The sequence below is a fragment of the Microcebus murinus genome, chromosome 7 (genome assembly GCF_040939455.1).
Source record: "Microcebus murinus isolate Inina chromosome 7, M.murinus_Inina_mat1.0, whole genome shotgun sequence".
Lineage (NCBI taxonomy): Eukaryota > Metazoa > Chordata > Mammalia > Primates > Cheirogaleidae > Microcebus > Microcebus murinus.
The window spans coordinates 30,144,496-30,171,029 of record NC_134110.1 but is presented as its reverse complement, the minus strand read 5'-3'; the positions used below and the strand labels follow the sequence as shown (position 1 = coordinate 30,171,029).

General features: G+C 48.1%; 1 protein-coding gene across 1 annotated transcript in view; it reads right to left on the bottom strand.

The window, feature by feature from the left end:
- Window positions 1-26,534, bottom strand: part of COL22A1 (collagen type XXII alpha 1 chain) — a 274,147-nt gene that overhangs the window by 116,609 nt on the left and 131,004 nt on the right. The window contains exons 19-23 of the mRNA XM_012735953.2: window positions 24,306-24,350; window positions 23,993-24,022; window positions 23,665-23,718; window positions 19,932-19,985; window positions 8,117-8,170 (exon numbers count right to left, since the gene is read on the bottom strand). Of these exons, the coding sequence (XP_012591407.2) occupies window positions 8,117-8,170; window positions 19,932-19,985; window positions 23,665-23,718; window positions 23,993-24,022; window positions 24,306-24,350 (237 nt within the window). The remainder of the gene's footprint in view (window positions 1-8,116; window positions 8,171-19,931; window positions 19,986-23,664; window positions 23,719-23,992; window positions 24,023-24,305; window positions 24,351-26,534) is intronic.

Sequence of the window (26,534 nt, the reverse complement as noted above, 5' to 3'; positions counted from 1 at the left end):
GGGCCTGGGCCTGGGCCTGGAGTGGGTGGGGCTGCATATCTGTACTTGTGAACATTTTCCTGGTGATTCTATGTAGCCCAGTCACGACAGCGACTGCTACTTGCAAGACCTAGATTCATGCATTATTTCAATCATGCATTGCCTGTGCTTATACTTTAGGGGCACCCTCAACATCCAGAGACAGAAGCAGCCACTGTCAGTCAACAGAAATGTAAGACAGCTCTGGTCCCGGGTGAGGATGAGAGGTGAGCAGGGGAGAAGCAGGCAGACAGGCCATGATGTTAGAACAGGAGAAGGGCCCGAGTAAACCTGTGAGCACAGAGCAGGGAGGGACCCCCTGCACCTGGAGAGAGGGAGGCAAGAGCCAGGAAAGGTGCCTGAGTCCTAAGACAGCCCAGGGAATCACCCATTGGTCAGGTAGACACGGCAGGGGAGCCTCATACGTGAAGGCTGCCGGTCAAGGTATTGTGCTTTGAGCCACAGCCAAGAGTTCCCTATGGAAACAGAGCGGGCCTGCCCAGGGCCAGGACGGAGGACTTGGGTGCCAGGGTGAGGATGTGGGACTTCCTGTGTGGTCTTAGGAAGAACTAAAGGCACCTAGAAGACATGTGTTGGTCACACGTGTGTTTAGAAAGGCAGCTGTCGTTGGGAGGAGGCAGGAGGGAGGGAGCATGGCCCTGCCCAGGGACCACGCATTTGAGAACAACCAGTTACTCCAGAGCTGGAAAAGCTTTGGTGCCTCCTGCTTTCTAAGGGATAATGTCCTTCCAGGTGTGTTCACAACCTTCCTCTCCTCCATCACCTCCATCACTGCCCGCCACTGCCCCACCCAATCCTGGGGGCACAGAACACTTCTGCTTGCTCAGCCGCTTTGGACATGCGCTCCCCACTGCCACGCGACAACACACCTCCCTTCTCGGATGTCTCCACCTTTCAGAGAGCTCCTCCACGTCCTCAGATGGAATGAATCTCCCCCTCCTCACGCTCAAGGCCCGCCCACCTGTCCTCTGAAGCGCAGACCTCGGAATGCAGGCCCTGCTCCTTCCCTCTGCATCTGGCTCAGCCCAGGGCAGGCCCCCAGCAGGTGCTCAGTACATGAAGTCACCTGAGTTGAGCCCTGTGTTTAGAAGAAATACCACCACATGGCCGCTAGAGGGCAATGAACACTGGGGAAAAAAAACGGCCAAAGAGGCTGCATCCGGGGATTGTTCCCTGTGCGCCCTCTGGAGGCACAGGTGAATCAAAACAGGCACTAAAAGGGACCATGAACCAAACAGGACGTTGCCGGCACCTGGGCCTCATTTTCTCTGGAGCTCACTCAGTCCTGTAGCATCAGCTCTCATCGGATTAGATTCATCTGCTCACAGCCGGAGCAACTGCGGGCCCAGGCAGGGCTGCAGAGCGCGCTGGGCGGTACGATCCGGGTCCTCCCTGATGGACGAGGGCTGAGGGAGGCCCCAAGGAAGGCTCCACTTAAGCCCACTGTGCACTCTGCCTAGCAAAGCACACGGGCTGCTCCAGCCCGGCTCTGCTCACCTCTCTTGCCAAAGCAAGAGCGCTGCGGTGACGCCCACAGCTCCCCCACTCCAGAGGCACATTCTAGGCAATCTAATTTGGCTCCAATATGATCTTTGAGGGTCTTGCAGAACCCCCAAACCCCACAGAGCATACCGGAGTACCCTACCCAATGGTATAGCCCTCCCTTGCTGACAATTTGGGTGCATTTAGTTTTTCTCTCTCTTTTCATCCCCAGCATGGCCCCTGGGGTGTTTGTCCTCTTTCAAAATAGGGATCCCAGCACACCAGGCTCCTGACCTGCCCATCACTCTGACCCCGCCTCCCTGCCCTCTTCACCTCTTGCAAACACTCTGGCATGCAGTGTGTGCTGGTTTTAGTGTTTGCATGTTAGAGCTGATGAGTCTTTAATGATCAGCTGTGGAAATGAAACCTCCTTGTTTGACAACAAAGAATACTGAGGCCCAGAGAGGGTCAGGATCCCACCTGAGGTCACACAGCCATCATCTCCAGTGGGGAGAGGTATGTGGCCCCTGCTGCAGAAGCACCTGGAGAGCTCATGGTAAACACAGGCTCACAGGCCCCTAGTTTAGACTCAGAGGCTGACCACAGGTCAGGGCAGGTCCCAGAGGTCAGTGACTTTCTGATAAACCAGCAGGTGTGGGAATTAGCCATTAGCCTACCTCCACACACCAGCAGCAGTGGCAGGAGTGAAAATCATGGAAACATAACAAGGCAAGGGAAGAGAAACCAGCAGGGCAGGGAATCAGCCACCTCCACCCCCGCCTTCAAGCACTGACCACATTTGAGCCACCCAGTGGTCATGGCAAGCAGGTTTCCTCCATCCCACTTTGTAACAAGGAACTGGGACTTGGAGGAAAATAGTTAGAGCAAGTGGCATTCAGATGCAGCACCCGGGCCCTGCATTCCTGCTGAGCCCCTGCCCCAGCCATGGCAAGTGTCTGCACAGTCCCTGTTCGGGACGCGGTCTCACCCCTCCTGTTCTGGCCCTGTCCACCTTTGAACGATTCCATCTCCTGAAAGACTCTCTTCACATTAAGGAGGACTAGAGCTTACTGCTTTAAATACAGGTCTGAAGATCCCTGAGTCCACCTCCCCGGTAAGACCACAGCACCTGCTTCCCTGCTGTGCACACGGTAAAGGTGTAATAACTGTCTGGTTTTGTGATGCTGTATGCACAGGAATGAGAGTAAAATCCTACACAGTAATTAAACTGCATAACTGCAGTAGCCATTGCCAGACAGAGAGAGAGAGAGAGAGAAGAAGCAGCAGCAAGAACCAGCTGGAGCCAGCTGTCAGAAAATCCAGAAACCACTTCTAGGAGTGATTACAAAATGGGGAGGTGATTTTCCCAGCCTCCTTCCCAATGTACAGGGGACCATCTTGCAACTGCGGCTGGGACGCGTGTCGGGGCAGTGGCAAGAGGGAACAGCCATCCGCCAGCCCACCCGCCTGACCCTGCTGTGTTGGCCACGCTCTGCCTTCTTTAGGCCACCAAGGGACAGGCAGAGGCCACGGAAACTGGGAACACAGCAGTCGCCTGGTCGCATGGGTTCCATCTGGTCACACCCTGGTTACCAGACAGCTCCTGCAGCTCAGACCTCAGGATATGGCCTTTCTGATACAGCTTCAGGACAGCCATGAGGAGGGCCATGGGGCAGAGGCAGTGTCCTGGGAGGACAGGGGTGCACCAGCCCTTAGCCCACAGGCTGGGACAGCCAATTATACCTTGGTACTCCCCAAAGAGGAAGGGAGAAAACTTAATTTTCTAAAGCACCTACTATGCAGTGGGCTTTCTATTATACAAGGTCTTTATCCATATTGCCCCGTGACATCCTGACAGCACCTGCCTCCCCACCTGTGTGCAAGTCCCTGTGCCCAGGGTCCAAATGGTTCAGGGCTGGGGACTGCAGAGCCCCTCAACCTCCAGGGAGCAAACCAAAGTCTCTTGGCCACTTCCCAGCTATTGCTGAGCTCTGTCACTTCACTAAGGTATAGTTTCCTGGTTTCTACAGGGTGGTTCCAAATCCTACATCCCTCATGCATTTCTGGGAAGACGGAGCAGGACACTAGTGCAGGGCAACAGGCACAGGCTGGGCTGCAGTGCAGACCCACAGGCACGAGCTTCATTATTGTACTGGTCTCCTCCATGGCACTGGCCCAGCATGGAGTCGAGAAGATTCTTGCTAAATATTTCTTGACTCAAGTTGAATAATTAATACATCAAAGCTGAGGAAACCAAGTCACAGAGAGAGAAAAGTGAGGACACTCCTCTAAGATCACCCTGATCCTAAGGACAAGGACAGCCTCAGACCCAGCGGTGCCAGTCTCCAAAGTCAAGATTCTCTGTTTGCAGTGGGCCAGGCAGCCGCTGCGGAGGCTCCAAGGAGGGAGAAATTGGAACCCGCATGGGAAGGAGCCCGGAGATGGGGGCTTAGGCTGCCCTGGGTAAGTCAGCACGACCCAGGGAGAACAGACAAGGCCACACTCTCCCTGGCTCCAGGGTTAGGAGATGGAAGCTCGGTGGCCTGTCTGGGGAGGATGGAAGCTGAGAAGGGACAAGGTAGGACCAGGGTAGGAAGGGACATGGGTGTGAGTGATCAGACACTAAAGGACCACTCAGCCCCGGCCTGGGACTGAGAGATGGGGCCGTGTAGCCCCAAAGATACTTTTGGACAGCCCGGCCAGGCTGCATTCAGGCCACAGGTGGCTTTTGTGTGATGTGTGGTGTTTGCTGTGGACGCAGCCCAGCAGCATGTGACACAGGATGTTCTCCAGCGCGGGGCTGTGGAGGGAGGGAGCTGGGTACCCACGTGTGGAAAGGCCTCTAGGTATTTCCTTGGACAACTTATACTTTCCCATTTTCAGTTGATGGTTGGCTTGTGCCCAACTATCTGAAGGATCAGAGCAGATGAAAACCTGTCTTTTACTCATCCATCTTCCTCTCCTGATCACGGACAACACACAAGAAGGGATCTTGTCCCTTTTACTAAAAGGATTTGTGCAATGGGCTGGGCCCCTTCAAGGGCTTTTCCAATGGCCCCTTCAGGAATAGGCCTCTGTGGGATCAGTCTTGATATTCCAGATCAGCACATGGGTCCTGCTCTGGGCGTCCATCTAGCTGAGGCCTGACTCTTCTCCCAAAACTAAGCTTAGTGGATTCGCCTTCTCTACTAATTATGTGTTTTTGTTATATGATGCTTTGACATCTTGAGGTCTTATGGAGCCGGGGAGGGCCTTTCCCTCCTAGTGTTAGCTAATTTCTAGAGATGGCAGCAACTTGCTAGAGAGTAAGACTGTGATATGCAAATAAGCCAGGTCCTAATCGATAGGTCCTCCCACTGCCTTTAATCAGTGCTAAGATTTGGCTACGGTTTGTTTGACTCTGCCAAGTCTCGTGTTGAAATGTGGTCCCAGTATTGGAGGTGGGGCCTAGTGGGAGGTCTTTGGATCATGGAGGCATATCCCTCATGAATGGCCTGGTACAGACCTTGTCGTAATGAGTGAGCTCTTGCTCCATAAGTTCAATTACGGAAACTCAAAATGGACTAGGACAGTCAGGATCCTGCAGCCTGGGACAGGACACTCTCGCACGGCCCTAAGACACCCCAGGACCAGCTACCAGGCAATGAGAGATCACCCCTAGTGCCCAAAGCCTATTGAAATCTTTCGAACTATGCAAGCCTGTGCCTGCTTAGCTGCTAACCCTTCCTGGCCCATTCCTTCCCTCAAAAACCACGATAAAGGCTTGTGCTCACATTGTCTTCTTGCTCCTTCCACCTCCAGACTGACCCTGTCGCTGCCCCATGCAGCCCTGCAGGAATGGAATGCTCCCTTCTCCAGGAACTGTGAGTAACAAGCTCCCTTTTCAATGGCCTTTGTCCTCTGATCTCTTGGCTTCACCCTACCTGAATAAATCCAAAATTTAGGGCCCACATTAAAGCACCTTCTTCCTCTCTTTGCATCTCTCTCTGCCCCACTACTGTATGAATCCTCAGGGCATGCATTGCAGATACTTAGATTTTACATCTCCAGAGCTGAATTTGGTATACCATGGGTACAAATACCCGTTGAATGAATAAACCAATGAATGGATGAACAAGTGTACCAATACATGGTGGTGAGCAGGAGAAAACAGGGCCAAGGCCAGGAGCGGTGGGCACGTGGGCATGTCAGAAAGCATGAAGCAGAGGGAACGGCAGAGGGCAATAGGAACCTGGCCTCCTAGTTCAGGGGTGGCTGGCCTACGCACAGCTGTGAGTCCATCGCACAAGATCCAACCCAGAGTACCAGGTAGTACATATGCAAACTCTGTATTGCCTGATTCTGAACCACTGAGCCCCCCAAATACATCAGGGTGCATGATTATAGGCAAACCCCAGTCATGAAAAGCCTGGTAATATTTATATCTACAGCACCCAGCTCAACATCTGGCATTCAGTAAAGGTTTTCTGAATAGAAATAACTTCAAAGTTAAAAATGAAAGAATTAAATCTATTTTCCAGGGCAGCAAACAAAGAGTTGTAGAAAAAAAAATTACAGCTCAAAATAATGTGATAGAGCTACATTGAGGGTGAATTTTAAAATATACAAGCTTTGCTCACTAGGAAGGAAGGTCATAAAACAAAAGACAAAAACCATTCTATTCTTCATTATTAACAGCTAAGTGCCACAGTCAATGTGAAATCTTTAGAAAACTGTGAATTATGATGGATCCTACATTGCTATTCCTTGCTGTATCCCGACCCGAATGAGAGGTGTAGAAATGAATCTCAGATTGCATCCAAGGTGCCCATCATTCATGAAACACGTTCATGTCAGCAAATGTAAACACTGGCTTCTGAGTGCAGTGAGCAGTTTCCTGGGTGGGCGCCTCCCTGCCAATGCACGATGGATGGGGTGACTATCTCCCCAGGGAGGCCAGGGTAGGGGTGGAGGTGCCCAGTCCCAGGCCATGCTTAAGCCAGCTGCTCTACCGCAGCTTTGGGAGGACCAGGCAGAAGAGCCCAGAGGAGACTTGTGCCTACTGCTTGCTGCCAACATGTCCAGAACAGGGACAGCCATGGTTTGGTTACCTGGTGTTCCCTGTACCTTGGGGACCTCATTATCTCCTCTCATGGTCCCGTTCCTCCCTTCAACCTATAGCATTGCCCTCATTTTTATTTTTATTATTATTTTTAACAAAAAAGGGTTGGGAAACTTACTTGAGATCCCTCAGTCAGAAAGTGGTATGGGCTGGGATCCTGGCCTGGGTCCCCCTGGCCCTCACTCTGCACATTCTCCCCCAGCACTGCTTCAGCGTGACACACTTACACTGATCTGCAGTGGGGCGTGGGGAGGGCTTGGGGCTCTGATGTGGGGGGCAAGGAAGAATGAAGCAAATCTGAACACCTGCAAGTGCCAGGCAGGGGGCTCCAGGAGTTCCCTGTTTTCCCCACACTGTGGTACCCTGTGGGGACATCACAGTGATGCTGCATTTACAAATAAGGGGAGCTAAGAGAGTTGAAGGCCAAGGTCACCTGGGGAGAGAGGGATCCAGAGTTGCAGCAAGTGTCTATTTAGCAGAGGATGGCCCTGAGCGGATCCCTCTGCATCTGGGAGTCTCACCCCTCATCTGTGACATGGGGATGGGGGGGACCCGGTGTCTGCCCATTTGGACGGATGGTTGCCAGGATCCACAGGGACAGCACGGGGCCAGCACATCTGGAACTGTGTCAAAGCAAGGGGCTGGGCTGAAGTATGGCAGCCCAGGAAGCTACTCCAAAGCTGAGCCTAAAAGTCCCATAGGAGTTAGGAGAGGAAGAGCGGGAAGAGACCAGGAATCCAGGGAGGGAGAGCAGTGCCTGTCTGGGAACAGAGGCCCCCGTGATTGGGGCATAACTCCATCATTTTACAGAAGGGGAAACTGAGGCCCAAAGAGGGGAAAGGACTTGGCCACTGTCCCAGTGTGTTGGAAGACAGACTGAGACCTGAATGCAGGTATCTTGGCCCCTATGATAGTGACAGCACTTTTGATTTTTCAGGCCTCCTAGCGGAGCCCCTCACAATTCTCACTCAGTTCATTCTCCCACCACTCTCTGCTTGGGGGCTTGGTGCTCCCACTGCGCCAGCGCTGGTAGATTCCCGCTCTTACTCTGAGCACCCCAGGGAGGCCCGCCTCCTCCCACCCCTGCCTGGCTGGCTGGGCCTTGTCTGCCAAGGGCAGGGAGCTTCCTCGTGGAAGGTTTCCTGACCACCTCGTCCTGGGGTCTCTGCCCACCTCCCACTGGTTCTCTTTCTCGTAAGACTGGTGTCATCACTCTTGCCATCGCCTGCCAGCCCACCTCTAGACAGAAATTCCTCCTGGAGGGCACACAGTGGCCATTCTGCCCACATCAGCAGCTCCCCCACATCAAGGAGGAGGAGGAGGGAGGGATTCAGGGAGGATGGACGAATGACACACTGATTGTTCCTTTTAACACTTTGAGGAGGCGACTAGCAAGACGCTGGTTACCAACCTGAGAATTGCTACTACTTGGTCATTTATTTAATCAGAAAAAGTGGCGTTGTGGTAGAAGAGAATTTAAAAGACAGTAGTTACCTGCGGCCCCAGCAATCCAGGGATTCCAGGCGGTCCCATGTCACCCTTCTTCCCCTGAGTGCAAAAAAAGCCACAATTAACAGGCAGGCAGTAGTCACCCAGAGTCATCCCAGTAACATGTCCTGGTGGAAATTCTGGTCTCGATATTCCAATCTCGATCGCTTCCCTGATTAACTGTCCCCCAGGAGTGCTCTGAAGAGCAGCAGCCCCAGAGCGGGAAAGGGCTCTGGCTCTGGGGTCAGGGGTGCTCAGCCTTGGATCCCACTCTGTGACTTTGATGTTTTTGGTAACTAACACACGGCCCCAAATCCAAAAGGTACACCTGAGAAAAAGGTCCTTTTTATCCCACTTTCAGCCACTCGGTTCCTTTCCTTAGAGGCAACTAATTTACCAGATGTTGGTTAACCTCTCCTGAGATATTTTATGCACTGGTAAGCATCACACACACACACACTTCTCCTGTCTCCGTTTTATCCTCACAAACTGCAGCATGCCATTCAATCTGTTAATAAACATTGCTTTTTTCCACATAATTTATCTAGGTTGCATTCTATTTGTACGTGGAGAGTTTCTCTGGTCCTTTCACAGCTACAGTTTTAACCCTAAATAGGAGACGTGATGCATTTGCACAATCCTCTACTCATGGACAGGTTGGTGATTCAGGCCATTTCCACTCTTCTGTTAGAATCCGTGCTGCAGTGCATACCCCATGCCCAGCAGGGTGATCTTGTGGGGTGATCTTGTGGGGTGACATCATCACCAAACCCCCCAAATCCACCTCTTTAAATAGGGCTGAGGTGTGTGTTGGTTAGTCTAGTTTGTACAATGTGATAATGGCATATGTTGTATAACAGAGGTTATCTGAAGGATGGAATGCAGGATTTTTTGTTTATGTCCTGATGGTTTTCTTGATTAAATAAAAACACTGCAATCAGAAGTTGAAAGTAAAACATGATCTTGGAGAAGACCCATATTTTTTGAGTACCTGTTTTGTGGCAAACTCTATTTCTGCTTCTTCCCACACTGCCCTCACTTAATTTACTCTGCAAGAAGACCCTGGACCAGTGCAGCAGCCTCCTAAACAGCCCCCTCCTTCACGCTCAGCCGTGCACTTTTCCCCTCAAGCAGCCAGGATTATATCATTAAACCATAAATCAGGCATGTCATCTATGCTCAAAACACCGCAATGCTTCTCAATTCACCCATCACAAAACTTAAATGGCCTCCAGCATGCCCTCTGTGACCTCATGCCCTGCACCCCTTCCATTTCTATCAACTCTGTCTCCACCCCCACCCGCACTGGCCTCCCTCCTCTACCTTGAACATGTCAGTTACATTCCAACCTCAAGGTCTTCCTGTTGGCTTTTCCTTCTGTCTGGAATGCTTGTTCCCCAGGTATCCACAGGGATGGCTTGATTCCTCAATTCAATCTAGTCTCTGCTTAGATGTCCCCTTCTCTGAATGTCTTCCTTGTCCACCAGAACCAGAATGGCATTCCCTCTGCCCCACCACGTCCCCTCTCCCTGCCGTGTTGCACCACTGATGTCTGTGTTTGCTTATTGCCTGTTTACCCCTCCTGGGACAGGAGCCTCCTGGAAGCAGGGGCGGGCTCTGTGTTTGTTTGGAGCTGTGTCTGTGGGCTCAGAGCAGCTCCTGCCGCATGGTGGACACTCAGTAAACATCTGCGGCTGTAGCTATTGTCCCTCTGAGATTGATGTGGTCCCCATGACAGTGGCCATGGGCATGGCAGTGAAAAATTTGAGAAAAGTGGCACTCGAGAGGAAGGGAAGCCACAACTTTGTGACTTATTCACTTGCAGAGAGAGTGAGTCAGAAGCCCCTGCATCTCTGGAACCCCTTCGAGCTGGAACACATCAGACTGGAGGGTGTGATGAGGTCTAGAAAAGAATGAGTTTCTTGATTCTCATCAGGAAAAATTCAAAATGTGGTTACAGACACCCTCAGAAGAGAGCCAGGCCTTGGAGGCGTTTGGTCTCTGTATCTGAGCAATCTTGCTGATTAATGCGATGTCAGGAGCTCATCGCGGGAGACCGGAGCGTCGCCAGCTCCCTTTCCTCCGGGAAGGGGAACCAGACACCTTAGTTTTCTATGCAGACAGACGCCCCTCCTACTGTACCCAGGCTGTTCCACAGAGAGTCACTGGTTATCTACAAGATGGATAAACCAATTCCCTCAAGGTCAGAACCCAAGGCAGCAGCGCGGCTCTGCAGAAAGACTGAAATGGGAGCTGGGAACATTTAATGGCTGGTAGGAAAGGACCCGAAAGGAGAAGGGATGCAAAGGTCTGGGCAGTGACTGAGCAGGATTATTCATTAAGATATTGATGTTGGCAGGAGAGGAGGCGTCACTCTCCCTCTCCCGGATGCCACCACCACCATTGTGAGGATGCCATGGAGGTCCCAGTTGCTCTTTGCTTCCTCAGCCAAATTGGTGGTGGTGGTGGGGGGGGGTTATGTACCGATGTTGCTAATGCTCAGGAGCTGCACACCTAGGATGACAATGAGATTTGTAAAAGGCATGGATTCAGGAGGTGCTCCTGTGCCAAGAAAGTTGAATAGATTAATCTGAAATAGCAGATCTAGGAGGCTGTAGGAGCCACATGGTAAACAAGAGAGAAATGCAAAGGAAAGCAGCTACAGAAGCAAACATGCAAGGGTTAGGTTTTCAGCAAAGAGGAAAAAAAAATAATAAGATGGTGGCAAGAGGCCAGAGCAAGAAAAGTGTCAGAAATTTGTGATCATAATGGTGTCATAAGGCAGCCAGTGCCTCAAACAAGGCAGAGTCTTTTATGGACAGCCATGAAGGAGTGTCACCCAGAGGAGCATGAGGGACACATCTCTCCATCCAGCCCCTGCACCTGTGTTAACACTTCCACACCCCAGTGTCCTGAGCCACCTTGGTCCCTCCCGGAGCTGCCTGCCTTCCTGCAGGCACAGACGAGGAGCCAGCCCTGCTCCCTGGCCCAGTCTCTTTCCTTCAGACCTTCCTGGCCAACCTATGCTAGTAGGTTATCCTTCCAAAAGGGTAAGCAAACTCTGTCCAAGTCATTTCCCACCTCTAACATAGTCAGAGGATATTGATTATCTCAAAGACACAATGCCAGAGCTGTCTGATTTGGAGATTGCCAGCCCCGAGTTTCCAACCTGCCTTTTTGGCTCTGTGTCCAGTGTTCACATCACATCCCCTAAGCAAGAACCCAAATGGACCACTTAGCTCAGCCCCAAATACTCCCTAAGGATTTCTGGCCTCAGAGAATTTGCCTGTGATACTACCTTTCTTTACCTGTAATACTTTCTCCACATCTCAATTGGTGAAAATCACATTCCAACCCAGTGCCAACACTTTCATGAAGCCTCAGCAATGATGAGGAATAAAAGCCAAACAATGACAATAAACCATATTTGAGATATAGATTCCCTGGTGCCACCCAAGAGCTAATGAGTTGTAAATGCCATGGATGGAGCACAAAGCTCCCAGTAACAGTGGACTTGGTCAGTCAATGCAATTAAAGGAATCCTTTGTGTTATTTTCCTAATCCCTTTTCTCCACGATATTGTAAGGAAAATAATTCTAAATCTAAGATAGATGGGGAAGGGCATGCCATTTAACTTGCTGTGTCTTAGTTTTCCCACATGGAAGATTATAATCATTATAATTACCTCAAAAGACAGTAGTAGAAGAAGTAATTTAATACTTGAGGAAGTGATTTATAAGGCATAATGAAGCATCACCCAACTGTAATAGACAATGAAGAGAATGAGGACGAAGACGATGATGACTGTGATGAAAAAGAAATGGTAATAACAGTATTCTGGCACCTTTGTGTCCTTGTAGTGAGTGATAGACTATGTGTCAAACATATTAGGCTTCTAAATCCCTACCTCCTAGCAGTGTGATGGAGAGCAAATGAGATGATATCCACAAAGTGCTTAGTAATAATGGTAGTGGTGGTGGTAATGGTGATGGTGACTGTTATAACGATGGTGGTGGTAGTGGTGATGATGATGGTAATGGTGGTGGTGGTGGTGGTGGTGGTGGTGGTGATGATGATGATGGTAAGATGGTTATGGTGGCAGTGATGATGGTGATAGTGGTGGTAGTAGTGATGATACTGATGGTGATGGTGAGATGGTGGTAATAATGATGGTGATGATGGTGGTGGTGATGGTGATGGTGGTGGTAGTGATGATGGTGATGGTGATGATGATGGTGATGGTGGTGGTGGTGATGGTGACGATGATGATGATGGTGGTAGTAGTGGTGATGGTGATGGTAATGGTGGTGGTGGTGGTGGTGGTGATGGTGATGGTGGTGATGGTGATGATGGTAACGATGATGGTGATGGTGGTGGTGGCGGTGGTGATGGTAATGGTGGTGGTGGTGATGGTAATGATGATGGTGGTGATGGTGATGGTGATGGTGATGGTGGTGGTGATGGTGATGATGATGGTGATGGTGGTGGTGATGGTGATGATGATGGTGGTGGTGGTGGTGGTGGTGATGGTAAGATGGTGGTGGTGATGGTGATGATGATGATGGTGATGGTGGTGGTGGTGGTGGTGGTGATGATGATGGTGGTGGTGGTGATGGTAATGACAATGGTGATGGTAAGATGGTGGTGGTGATGGTGATGGCAGCAGTGATGATGGTGATAGTGGTGGTGGTAGTGATGGTGGTTGATGGTGATGGTGAGATGGTGGTGGTGGTGGTGCTAACAGTATTGGTGGTGATGGCGATGGTAGATCTAGTAGTGGTAGATGTAGCAATAGCTATGTTATCTCTGCATTATTGCCCCACAACTTGTTGTGATGATTTGAGAAATGCTGGCAAAGACAAGGTTTGCAGCAATAAAGAGCCGTGTCACTAACAATAGTACTATTTCTTGTCATTTTTCTTTTCTTCTCTTTTAAATTGCTACCCAGCACAATATCTGGATACGTGTTTGTAATTTATCATGAAAGTAGATTTTTCAAGCCATTCTCAGTGCCAGGATGCTGAGTGGAACTGGCATTTCTAAGGTTGCCTGAATGCCCACAGAGAGGAGGGAATCTATGAATTGAGAACATCAATTCTTCCCCAGCCAGGATGAGTTAACACAGCCATCTGAAGGGCCATTAGCAGGCAAAAGGATTGCTTGTGCAACTGATTCTAATATGTGCCGTATGGTCTTTTGCTCAGTCCCTGATCTCCAGGCCCCAAACGTCAAACCTGATTATTTTCTACCGGTAAGAGCTGAAACCAGGTGCGCAGGGAAAAGCTAGGGTGTCCTCGCGTAAACCCTGGCTCCGTGCCATGGAATGAGTCAAACAGTATCCTGTGATCCAAACTATGCTCATACCATCTGGTAGAGCAGAAAAAGGCAGGAAAAGGGGCTTTAAAAATGAAAAAGTAAAACAAATTCAACCTGGGTTGCCACTGAAAGCACAGGACTGCCTGTGTTTCTTTCCCCAACCTTACTAGAAATCAGAGCTGCTGGGCCTGATAGCTTTCAGCAATAGTGAGACCCTCAGCTCCCGGGGAAAGGCAGAGATAATGCAATGTGTGTCCAGAGCATCATATAGGACAGGCACAGTCAGCTATTAAGGGTCCTAGAGCTATTCAAGCCATCCACAGCAAGGGCAGGTAACTTCCACTTTAGAATTCAGATGTGTATGTAGACACACATACACACACACACACTCACACCATACTAAAGCATAGACAGTGAAAGATGTGGAGTCAGACAGCCCTGAGTGCTAATTCTTGCCCCCACCACTCACAGCCGAAGTGACACTCAGTAATTTGGTTCACACCTTGAAGTCTTGGATTCCTCATTAGTAGAATGCAATTAAAACTGCCGTGCCTCATGGGATCCTTGTGAGAATTGAGTGAGACCTGTGAGTGCAGATCATCACCTGGTGGAGTGCCTGCTATGCAGTGACTGTTCACTCCATGTTATTCCCTCTCTGCCTTCTCTCAGCTCTATGCCTGTAAAGACGGAGCACATTTTAAAAACATGTTCTTAAAGCAACTGCCATGATTGAGAACAGCCTGCGGTGTACGGGGAACATTGCCGGCTTCAGTAAGAAGGGGGTGTCATAGTTGATAGCATCACTTCTTCTGTTCTCATCTGCTGACGAGAGAGAAGAGGAACCAGAAGATAATGAGAAAATGATCAAAAACAACAAAGAGATTGCCACCAGCTTGCAGGAGGAGCAACGGCAAAGATCTAAGTGACCTTGAGAAGGTCATTTCGTCTTTCTGGACATAAAACTTCTCACTGTGAGTCTCAAGAATATCTTTGTCACGATGATTCTATAGTGTGGACATTCCAAATTTTACATTAAATTGAAATGTCTCACAACATTGCATTTTTTAAAGCATTTTTTTCCCTTTGTTGTCCTGAGAAGAGGAAAGAAGACATATAGGCTCTATTTTTAGCTGGGCTACAGAACAAGGCAAAGGCATAACAAGGGACCACAGTCTCATCTTTAAAATTAGACATTTCCTGTCTAAGTTCAGAACCCAGGTGACCGGACACCCAGTTCTGGGTCCTGCTGCTGACCTCACCCCACACAATCGTGTCTGCTGCCCAGAGAGCTGAATCCAAGTGTGATTCATTCACTCTTGCACCATAATCCTACAAGATGTTTATTAAAATGTCATTATATATTTATGCATATTTTATATGCTTATTCGTATTATATTTATATATTTTCTATGTTTTAGAGGTGTGAGACATACTTCTCAGTATAGCAGATACAAGAATAAAGACCAAAAAAGCCCTTGTTGTCATGGTCTTGCATTCTAATGGAGAAAACAAAAATAAATTAATTCCCAAATAAGAAAAATGCTCTAGGGGGAAGGAGGGGAAAGGCAACACACATAACCTAGACATTTGTACCCCTATAATATGCTAAAATAAAAAAAAAAGGAAAATGTCAGATAAATCTTTTGTAGAAAATTAAAATAGGCTAGTGTGAGAGTGACAGCTATTTTGAGGTGGAGGATGCGGGCATGGCAATTTTTTGGAAAGGTGAGACTCCTGAAAGCTTTGAAGGGTCCCAGCACTGCAGTGGTTTTGAGCTGGGCTAATTCTCCTGCGGGAACATTCTGGATTCAGAAGCAACTGCAGCATCTCTCACTTCAGCTAGGGGACACTGCTCCCTAATCAACCTCCTTACTGCCTAGCTCAGACAACCAGGAGAAAATTAAAGCCTCAGAAGAGAAATGCAGTCCTTCACCTCCCTGACTGATGAGAGCTACCACCCTCCGCAGCTCTGCGGGACGGCGTGGGGCGCGCTTATCTCCCAATTTTCTCCTTTCACCATGTCATTGTGGAAAAATAGCGGCTTTGTCCAAAATAAATGTGTTTACCTCGCCGAGGATTATCTTGTCTGCCTATTGCTAATCTCTAAAATAAAGGGCCTGGATTCCTTTACGCGCCCCGTGGTTAGTGTCTGCATTTCAATGTGCAAGTTCCTGCGTGTTGTCATTCTCCTGTGCCTTCCCTTTGTGCAGCCTGAGCGTGCGCTGGGACATTCAGGTGCTCTTCTGAATGATGTTTCAATTGAAATTGATGAGGAGGAAATGACAGGTCGTGGCGAGGGAAGGAGAGATGTAATTTCTTGAATAAGTCATCCTGTCTCTGGTTTTCCTGACGCAGCTGGAGGATGCATGAACAGGAAGCTGCTTCCAAGCCCACGGCATTACGATTTGCTTCTACTCTTTTTTCCATAGGTGCAGGCACCGAATTAGCAACTTCCATAGGATGAGCACAGCCTGCATCGGGCTCACCGGCGATTACTGGAAGGGCCCTCAAAGACCCACTTGGTCTCAGTCATTGCCCTCGATTCACGAGAGGAGGCAGACAAGCAGAGGCCGTCCTCTGTGCTCCATGGCACCCTGTCTCATTGTGCATCATCATCCTGCCTCCTCTTGGTACACTGTTCACTCTCCTCTGCTAGACGCTGGGCCTTTCAGGACATGACCTCTGCCTCTTTCTCAGTACTCCCAAGTGTGCAGCCAGCCCATGATGTGGACCAGGACAGGTGCTCAGAACCCTTTGCTGTTCCCAGCTCCAGCTTGCTCACTGAATCAGGGTGAGAGTCTCCCAATGGCCTCTTCCCACAGTGTGTTCTCAGCACAGAAGACAAATGGATGTGTTTAGAATGTAGTCAGGGCCCTGCCACAGCTGTGCTCAAAACCCCATGCGAGCAAACCATATCTAGAATTGATGAGATGGGGAAATTCTGAACACTGAATGAATATTTGATGGAACATCAAGAAGTAGTTTTTATAGAGTTAGGTAGAATAATGGTATTATGGTTTTGTTTCTCTTTCAACTCTGTATCTTTTGGAGATAGCATACTGAAATATTTAGAAATGAAATGATGTGATGATTTGGGGGATTGCTTTCAGCTAACCCAGCAGTGGGTAGAAGTGAGTGTTATATAAATCAAACAAATTTTTCAATGCCTTGATAGTGTTGAGTGGGTACTGGGTATATGGGGATTTGTTTCACTGTTCTTTCTACTTTTGTATATGATCAATGTTTTTTATCATCAAACATTTTTGAAAACATGAACTAGCTCCACATTTCCTCCACAGTAAAAGTCAGAGTTCTTACGATGGCCCACATGCCTGATGTGAATGAACTTCGTCTCTTCCTGCTGGGCTCCTGGCTGGCTCCAGCCACAGGGATCTCTGGGCTCAAACCCGCCAGGCCTGTGCCTGCTCAGGAGCCTGAGCTCCACAGTGCCCCCTGCCTGCTGGCTCTTCCCCAGCCTCTAGCCCTACCCGCTCCCCACCTCCCGAGGGCCTGGTCAATCAAGTATGCCTTTCTCAATGGGGTCTTCCTGTATCACCAACTCAAGTGCTGCTTCTGTCCCTGCTTCCAAGAACACAAACACCACGAGGGCAGGGACATTCCTCCTTCTTTCTGAATGGCTCACTTCCCTAGAACCATGCCTGGCACCTAGGGGTTGCAGAAGAAATACGTGTTGAATGGATACATTTGTTTAAGGAAGGAAAGAAGAGATGAGAAGGGGCAAGATGCAAGAAGGGCAAGTACAAGAAAATTGGTGAAGATAGGAAAGGACAGGAAAACCACAAGAAGAAGAGGAGGGATTGGGTGTCCCCGATACCGTGCTGGCAGACAGTGAGCGAGAAGCCGTGTCCACAACCACCTTAATCACACTGCTGTGCTTCCAGACTGGAGAAGAGGCCCAGCTCCAAGCAGATAGGTGCAGCCAGTGTGCAGAGGTAGGCAGACCTTTCCAGGGAAACTTCCTGCATCCAGATGACTGACTTCAAGGCTCCCAACGGCTCCCGCTGAAACCTGCCCACTCCTGCAAGGCCACCTCAAATACCAGCCTCTCCCTGGGATGTTCTGGTTCCCAGCTGTCCCCAGGAAAGCTGAGCTCCCTTCCTCCTCCAAACATCCATGATCCCCATCAGTCTCCACTGAGACATTTGGGTCATTTGTTCCTACGCACTGAGTCCCTTAGTCGACTATGAGCTCCTGGTCATTGAGACCTTAATCTTTTCAGAAAATCTCAAAGCATTTCTCAGAGTCCCCGTGCTTTGTAAGAACTCAATGTGACCTTTGTTGACAGACTGAAACCCAGAAGGAAAGAAAGGAGAAAAGGAGAAGTCAGGCTTTGGAGACTGGCAGTCCTAGGTGTGAATTCCTGAGAGGCGGCGGGTAGCTGTGATACATTGGTGTACACCCTTCACCTGTGGGTGTGGTGAAGGGAGGGCACCTCGAGGGGTGGCATGTAGTTGGAGCCCAGTAAGTGCCGTATCCCACCCTAACACCATCCTTGCACCACCCAGTCCCTCTGCCCCGTTCCCTTCTCTGGGTCTCCTTCTTTTAGTGCTCAAATCTCCACGCTTGCTGTATTTGCCCAATTTCCAAGGCCCTGGGCTGTGTTAAGCTTGGACCAGGCCAAGCCCCAAGGCATGAGGGGCTGGTATTGTTCACAGGGGTAAAAAGTGTTTCTGATGATGACAACAGCCATCCCTGGGAACCACACTTGGGAAGTTCCAGGAAGTCATGTCCAAGAAGGTGTGGGCCTGGCCAGCAAGTGCCAAGCAAGTTCCCTCCCCTGATAAATAAGAGTAAATTAGATAAAGATGTAGCTTTTAAAAACCTTTGCAGTTGTCTTTATGTAAACAGTTCTACCTACCATCTAATGCTATGTTAGGAAAAGTAACATTTGCTTCAGTTCAATGCAAAATGAAGCAAGGTTCACACAAACATTAATTATGCAGACATACAAAGATTGCTGTTTTCTCTGAAGATTGTGCAGAAGCATGTTGAGAGAATGAGAGTCGCAACAGCTGGCATGACTAGCTGCCCACCCTGGAGCCAAGCACCTTTACTGGGCACTTTTCCTCATAACAACTCTGCCTGTGGTGATGCTGTCCCACTGCAACAAGAAGGTAACAGGCCTGGTGAGAAGAGGTGACAGGCAAAGTTGCACAGCTGGTAGGAGGTGGAGCAAAGCTTCAAACCCTGAGCATCTCTTTCCCAAGTTTTGGGTCCTCCCACTGCATAGAGGAGGAAACAACCTGGCTTCTACCCACCTGATCATTTAACATACAGGGAAACTGAGGCCAGGGCTGGGGATACCAAATGGGAAGACAAGACAAGTAACTTTCTCCCACCTAACATGTCTTGGTGATGCCTATTCACCTGGCCTTCAAAAGAAGTTCCTTAGAGAATCCTGAGGATTTGATATAGTTACAGGAGGCAGAGTTGTTTAAAAAGAAAAAATTGAAGTTCACAGGTGAGTAAGGACAGGCTGGAGCCTGTGTTGAGTGGTAAGGGCAGGTCCTGATCTCAGCCCCTAGACAGAGTCAACCTGCAGAAAATACATGGCACCATTCACTTCCCCATGTGACAGATTCTACAGGCTAAAAGAAGCCACAAATGGACTGGGGCTTCTTCTTCCAGGTGCCAGGACCCCCACTCCCACCCACCTGTTAGTGACCATCTCGCCTGTGAATGGGAACCTCCAGGGACAGTAATCTCATTAGTCTGCAGAGCTGCCCATCCCATCTTTGGAGGGTTGTGCCCTTGGATAGTGCCTTCTGGGTCATAGTCAACACATGTGAGTTGAGTCCCTACTCAGTGCCAGAGACCCCAGAAGGAACTGAATTCAGAATTGGGTCTGAGTCCCCATTCGTTTGCTGCGGGGCACTCAGGTGGGCATCTCGCCCAGGTGTGCTTCTACTCCCCACTTGGTACAACACATGACATTGTATCAGGAGCTTCACTTACTGGTGAATTGGACCCATAAGTTGTGAACAGTCTAGATAAAAAGACAGTTGCTTAATTAAATTAAGTTAAATGGAATGTTACATTATGATATTCAAAATGATATGGATGTTTACATGCAGTTCTCTATCCTTTCACCCTGATTTTCTCTCATTGTTTTCTCAAGATTTGGCTCAAATGTCACTTCCTTCAAGCAGCGTTGGCTGCTTCCCAGGCTGGGTCACTTGCCCCTTCCCTGTGTTCCCTCACCACTGGGCTTCCCTCTTCCGGGGCTCTGATCACACAGGAGTGCCCTGTCTCTATGAACATGACTCCAGAGAGACAACACACTCATCTCCATGTCCAGGGACCTAGCTCAAGGCAGAGCACATGGCAAGACCTCAACCACATTTGATGAACTGAATCCAACCCTTTGTCTACTTTCAACATTCATTCCAAGTGCCTAAAACTGGCATCATCTCTACATGACCTTACAAAATTGGGACCTGTGTGGACAAGGTAAGGCACCAGAAAGAAAACACAGTTTACTTACTCGGAGACCTTGCACACCAGGAGGTCCATCTCTGCCTTCTGGGCCCATCAGACCCTTCAGGGGGGAGGGAGGGAGGGAAAGAGAAAGAGACAGAGAGAGAGAGAGAGAGAGAGAGAGAGAGAAAGAGAGAGAGAGAGAATGGTTACTGCAGGTTTCAAGGGCATAGATAGATTATGCTTTGATATCTCACTCTCACTGGATAGTGCAACCCCATCACATTCCAATAGGGAAATTGGGAGGTCAGGAGGGAAATGGCATCCCATTCCCTCAAATGTGTAACACTTTAAAAACATGTATATCTATCTGATCTAATTAAGCATGTTTAATAGTTCGAATGTAGGTGACATTGTTCACACTTTACATGTGAGTACAGTAAGGACCAGATAGCTTGCTTTGTGGTTTGCATAAGGCACATAGGGAAGAACTGTCCAGAACCCAGTGTCTTTAATTCTAAGTCCAGTGCCCTTTCTCTTGTAGCTTGTGGGCTCATAAAGAACAGGCTTGGGTTATCTGACTCTCAGGCAACAGTGATATGCAAAACATGATAATCTAGATAAATAAATGAAATTTCCTAGGAAAGATCAATTTCAATTAAACAAGGAGCATCAGTGCAGGGAGGGATCATGCTGACCTAGTTCAAATCATGGCCTCCTCACCCTGCCTTGCATCTGCTCGTGACCTGGGACAAGTCACCTGGCCATTGCTGAACTTTGTTACCTCCTCTCTGGCATGAGGCTAACACACTATCTCCTCAGCAATGATGAGGCTCTCATGAAGGATGGATCCTGAACCTGTGACCCTACATCCAAGTATCCTGACAGCATCTGACTCCTACCATAGAGGCCCAAATGTGAGCAGAAACTGAAGCCCTTGGCTCTAGCTGCAGCTCTAGTGCCTCTCCTACGTGACTTTTGGCCAGAAATGCCCTCTCTGCACTTCAATTTCCTCATCTTCAATAAATAATATCACACTAATTGCTACTGTTGGCAAATTTGCATAACTTTAAATGTCTAAGTTGCATTTAGGTCCAAGGTCATCTCTCTTAATAACGCCAGGTAATGAATAAATGAAGGCATGAACTGCAGTAATCAAGGGTCTGAATCTCCCTTCCTCACATGAGATTCTCCTGAGCACAGGACACACAGTGAGAGAAGACCCTGCAGTCTTGAGTTGTCATTAAGCGTCAAGATGCGCCTGGCATTGATCTGCCCAGCTGGCCCCTTGGTGGCTCCACCAGACACTGGTCAAAACACCAGAGCCTATTTCATCTTAGGGAAAGGATGAAAGATGCCAGCATTTGGATGCAGAATGCCGTGCACTGTTTTCATTTAGAGAAGGGGATACATTTTCCTCTCTCGGGAACTGCTGTACACAAGCTCAAAATTTTCCATTCTCAACAGAAGTCACTGAAGCCAACTTCTCAATTCAATTCAGTCCAATGAATATTTAGAGAGTGACTCCTCTGCAGAGCCAGGTGCTTCTGGGGACTCAAAAGAAGATAGAAATAACAATTGATATCAGTGCTGGGCTTAATAAGGCTTCGTAGAGCACTGCTTCAGATATTAGTTCATTTAACCCTCTAGCACATTCATGTAAGAGATGATGATGATGGTGATTATGACAATGTCCAAGTTAGGAATGAATCAAATAAGGATCAGAGACATAAAGCAATGTCACCAAAGGTTCAAAATTACTTAGAAAAATTGGGACATAAAACCAGGTGCTCTGTCTCCTAATCCCAAGTGGCTTCCATGACCCTGTTTCTCTAAGCTCACACTTGCAGTCAGGTTCTATTTTTTGCTGCTGTTGAATACCTGTTGTGGGGCCATCCTGCTGTAAGCATGTGTTAAGTTCTCACCATGTGATGAACCCTGTGGATTTAGACATGGGGGAGATATTGGTCCTGGCCTTGAGAATCTTATAGTCTTGGACCTCTCATTACTTGTCCCCTTTAACAAGGCCATTAGCTAGGCTGCTTGCTTTTTGAGTCTGCCCAAGGGAATCTTATCACCAACACTATGTATTATACTAAATCCCAGTCTACCAGGAGTATCTCAGTCTAGGGGCCATCTTCAGGACCATGGACAGCTCTGTTGGGCCTCAGGGTTGACAGGTTCTTTTGCTTGGATGTAGGGAGATTCCAGACTCCCCCCGCATCCTGCATAAAGGACCACAGAAATGAGACATGCAGGGAATTTTCATTAATCCTCTAAAGGTTGCAAATGTTCACTTGAAATTATTTCCTTGTTTACATAGCTTCAGCCTTAATATTTTGCTTGATATAAAGTGGTCACATTTAGGGTTTCTTCCTTCTCTCCCTCCTTCATTTATCACAACATAATCTGCATAAAAGGTGAGGACTGTTCATATAGTCTCATCCCAGAAAGAGGCCAAGAAGGCTACCTCTCAGTTAAGCAGGGCCAGGCATCTGTAGCTCCTTATTTCTTAGTGGGCACCATGAAGTAAAGTCAGTCCCCTGTACACATCTCAGGGGAGGGATTGCTGCACTGTGCACTCAGTGAGGCAAGGGCATGGGCCGCACAGATAGACCTGGGTTCAAGTTCAGTTTTGCTTCTTAATAGCTGTGTGAGTTTGTGCAAGTAACTCAATGTTTCTTGTCAACAATGTCTGCACTAGCAAAAGATGAAAAGGAACACCTTCACCCCTGCAGACTTAATATTCATATATTTTCATAAGAAAATATGCTGTAATATAGACATTCAATACTTGCTGATAATATATCTGAAATATATATGTGTATCTGCATAGCAAGCTAGATATTGAGAGCACACTGCATCGCCTGCATTATCTTCTTTAAATAAGAAGTTATAACAGGTGTAACAAGGGTGGGCAGCTCTAGAAGCTGAGCCCTGGAATTATTATAGGGAGAGAAGGTAGCTTTTCTGATCCAAAATATTTGATATAAAATTGTTCTAATTATAATGGAATTAAGTATCATCTAAGTTTCTTCTAGTTTTACCCCAGCAAAATCATATACATTTATTCTAATAAGGAATGGGGCTCAATAGCTTATTATACATATGATTTATGGACATTTCTAAATAAGAGTCCTTTTATTTCCTTCAATAAACTGTATTAACTTGAAAGCAGCAGCAGCACATTGCCAGGAGAAGCAATGTTAAAGCATGGACCCCATGGAGTTTACTGTATTCTTATTAATTGTCCTTAGTCTGTGAACTCATATAATAAAATGATCACAGGGGCCCTCTGAATGGCCTCTTTCCAAATGGCTATTTACACACCATTAAATTCTTAACAGATGGAGAAACCAAAGGCTAAAGTGTTCCATGCCACTGCAAAGTCAGAATCAATCAGAAACATGGGAAAAGTGAACATGCCTTGGAAGTGATTCAATTGGTATTGAAGTGTCCAGTGTTTTTTTATTCTTCTTTGTCTGAAAGGAAACTAAAACTCCAGACTGAATGCCTGGAAACCCCGGTGATAGCCTGTGTGGGGCCTGGGCCTCTGAAGGCAGGGTGCCCGGGCTTCTGTCCCAGCTCCATGCTTGGTGCCTGTATAATCTGTGGCCAGTTGTTTCTCTTCTTGAAGTCTCAGCTTCCCCCATATAAGTGACAATCATGATGGCACCTACTACTCTGAGTGATGTGGAGGCATCTGAGATAACATGGTGCTCAGCAGTGGGAATGAATATTATTTTCCAGACCTGGAGGTATTCAGAGCAAACCCTGGAGAGCGGAGAGGGATGACTTACCGGAGCTCCTGGCGGACCAGGTGGGCCCTGGTGACCTCTTGGTCCCGGAGCTCCCTGGTAACACAAACCAAACACACATTAGCCATGACTTCCCCAACATATGACCAGGGCCACCACCCCTATGGCCCTTTCCTGACTCAGCGTTTACTTCCCAAATTCCCAAAAGGGACCCATAGGTGTGAGTGTGGGCATTTGTGTTCCTGGCAGAAAGCTAAACTAAGAGTCTCTGCAAGGTTCCACGTGGGCTCAGCAGGTGGGTGTGCTCATGGGGTTTCTACTGCTGCTGCACCCTAAGTCCCCACACTGGTAGGACCTGCATGCCCCTTACCTGCTCTCCCTTCAGGCCTTCTCTCTGCACCTGAGAGACAAACAAGTGTTAGCCAAGGTGTGGGCATTTTCTCATTTTCTCAACAGTAGTCAACTCTCAGCTCCATTAAGGGGATCCACATGGCACACTGCAAGGCAGCAGGCCTGACTTTTCTCTGATTTTATGCCATCTTTAGTGTTAAAAGCCTTCTATCCAACTGTGTCATTAGTAGAGTTCTACCCTATTCTTAGAGGTATGGACTCTGCCGACAGCCTGATCTTATCAGCACAGGAAACCTGTGCCGGGTCCCTGGTCCCAATTGTTGGTGACTCACCACAGAGCCCGGTACTCCAGGAGGTCCTGCAGGCCCCACATCACCCTGCACAGAAATAATGAACATTTCAACATGGCGACTCGATGCCATTATCTTCTGCCGTCTCCCACCTCCCGGGGAACCATGTCCTTCTCTGTGCTCCATTACCCAAGTCATCGCTCTGCCTGGGCTTCCCCTTCTCATTATGTTCTCAAAGCCTCGGTGTCTGTTCTTATCTCTGCATCAAGATCACAGGCTCCTTGAGGCTGGAGTCTGATTTTCTCTTTTGTGCACATCCAGCCCAATACCTAGATCTGGTTGGTGTTTGCTGAATACCTCGTGGCCTTTCAGAGCCGTCTGCTACCTGAGAACAGCCCTTGGTCCACTATTCAGTGAGCACCTGTTTGTACCAGGCACTGTGTTAGGCACAGTGAGAACAGAGATGAACTCTTTTAGCATGAACCTCAAGTTCATGGTTCAGTACATAGTCACCATTCAATAAATCTTTACAAATAAATACCTAAAAATTGCTGTGATGATCCCCACCCATTTTCCTTAAGTCATTTTATACAAAAGTCTTGTGCTTCCTTCTCCGTAACCCCAGGGCACCTGGGCTACAATGGCTGCAGCTCAACCAGATTTTCCAGGGTGCAAGTTACATCTTGGTTCTATATGGGGCATGTTTTTCAACCATGACAATAGAGAAACTTTTAGTGCTGTTACTCCAGTGCCCTACAGCTCAAGCAAGGACACCACTAGCAGCCAACATGGCCCTATATGGCTTCGGGACATACTTCTCCTTTTACCTAGAGCCTAGCTCAGGGAGCATAGGAGCATTCAAAACCTGTCTTTGAATAAGTCGGCAAATGCACGAATGAGTCCTGAATAAATATGAAAGCAGCTATTAAATCGTAAGACTGGGGAGTAGAGCAGATGGCTCAGGACCCACCTGCCATCAGGGATTATATCACATGGACAAGGAATACATTCAAGTGTTACAAACTGATATATTCAACTGTTTCTTCCCAAATCCACTGTCTCCCACCCCTGCCCAAGACATGGGAAAATCATCTTGCTTTTCAACAGTGTTTTTTCTAAAAATCCCGATTAATCATGTTTTTATGTCAAATACCTCAAGTGCCAATTTTTCTTACTGTACCTCCTTTTTGTTTCTGATATATGATTGAGTATATATACATGCACATATAATTCTGCTTTACTCTCTCCATACTGCCACTGCCCACACGTGTGCACACACGTGAGCACATGCTTTACTCACATATGCATGTGCACACACTGCATTTTTACCATTCTATAATATTTCCAAGCATTTCTATGACATGAATGCATGAAAATCTCCATGAACTCAGCATCCATCCTGTATAGCTTATCTCCACTTCCACATGAGCATCTTAAACTGCTCCAAGCAGAGCGAGTTGTTCTTCGACTCCCACAAACTTTATTAATATTTTGGTAATATATGAATGTTAGAAGACATTCTGAGCTGTACTGTATTTTCTGGCATGGCTATCTTTTATATATACAGAGCTAACAGTTACTGCAATGAGAGTTTCTATCTGCCAGGCCTTTCTTTAAGGCATTGACATAGATTAACTCTTTTTCCCTATGATAACATATGTCCTATCTTAAAGATGAGGACCGTGAGGCATAGAGATGTTTAGTAACTTATTCAAGGTTAAGTATCTAGCAAAGTAATAAAACCAAAAGTTTTTCATACAGTCATTTCTTTCCACCATGTGGGTGACATGCTTTTATAATGACCAATTTCAGCCACGCGATAGCCAGCTTCTGCCATGGTCCCAGCAGTGCCTGCTTCCTGGTAGCCACATCCTGCATAGTGACTTCCCACACTACAGCAGTGTCCGTTTATGTGACCACATCAACAGCAGAAGTGCTGGGATGTGACTTCCAAGACTAGGTTATAAAAATGTGCCCCCTATCGCTCACTGCTCAACACGAGGGGAGCAATTTCCATCTTTGTGAGTGGTGCTCTGGAGAAGCCCACATAGGAGGCAGGAAAGCCTCTGGCTGACAATCATCAAGAATCTGAGGCCTGCCAATGACCATGTGAGTAAGCTTAGAAGTGGCTTCTTCAGCCCCAGGGTACCCTTGAGATAACTACATCCCATTTGACAGACTGACTGCAACCTCAGTAGAGACCCCATGCCAGAACAATCCAGCCAGGCTGTCCCTGGGTTCCTGCCCTCAGAAACTGTGCAAGATCATAAC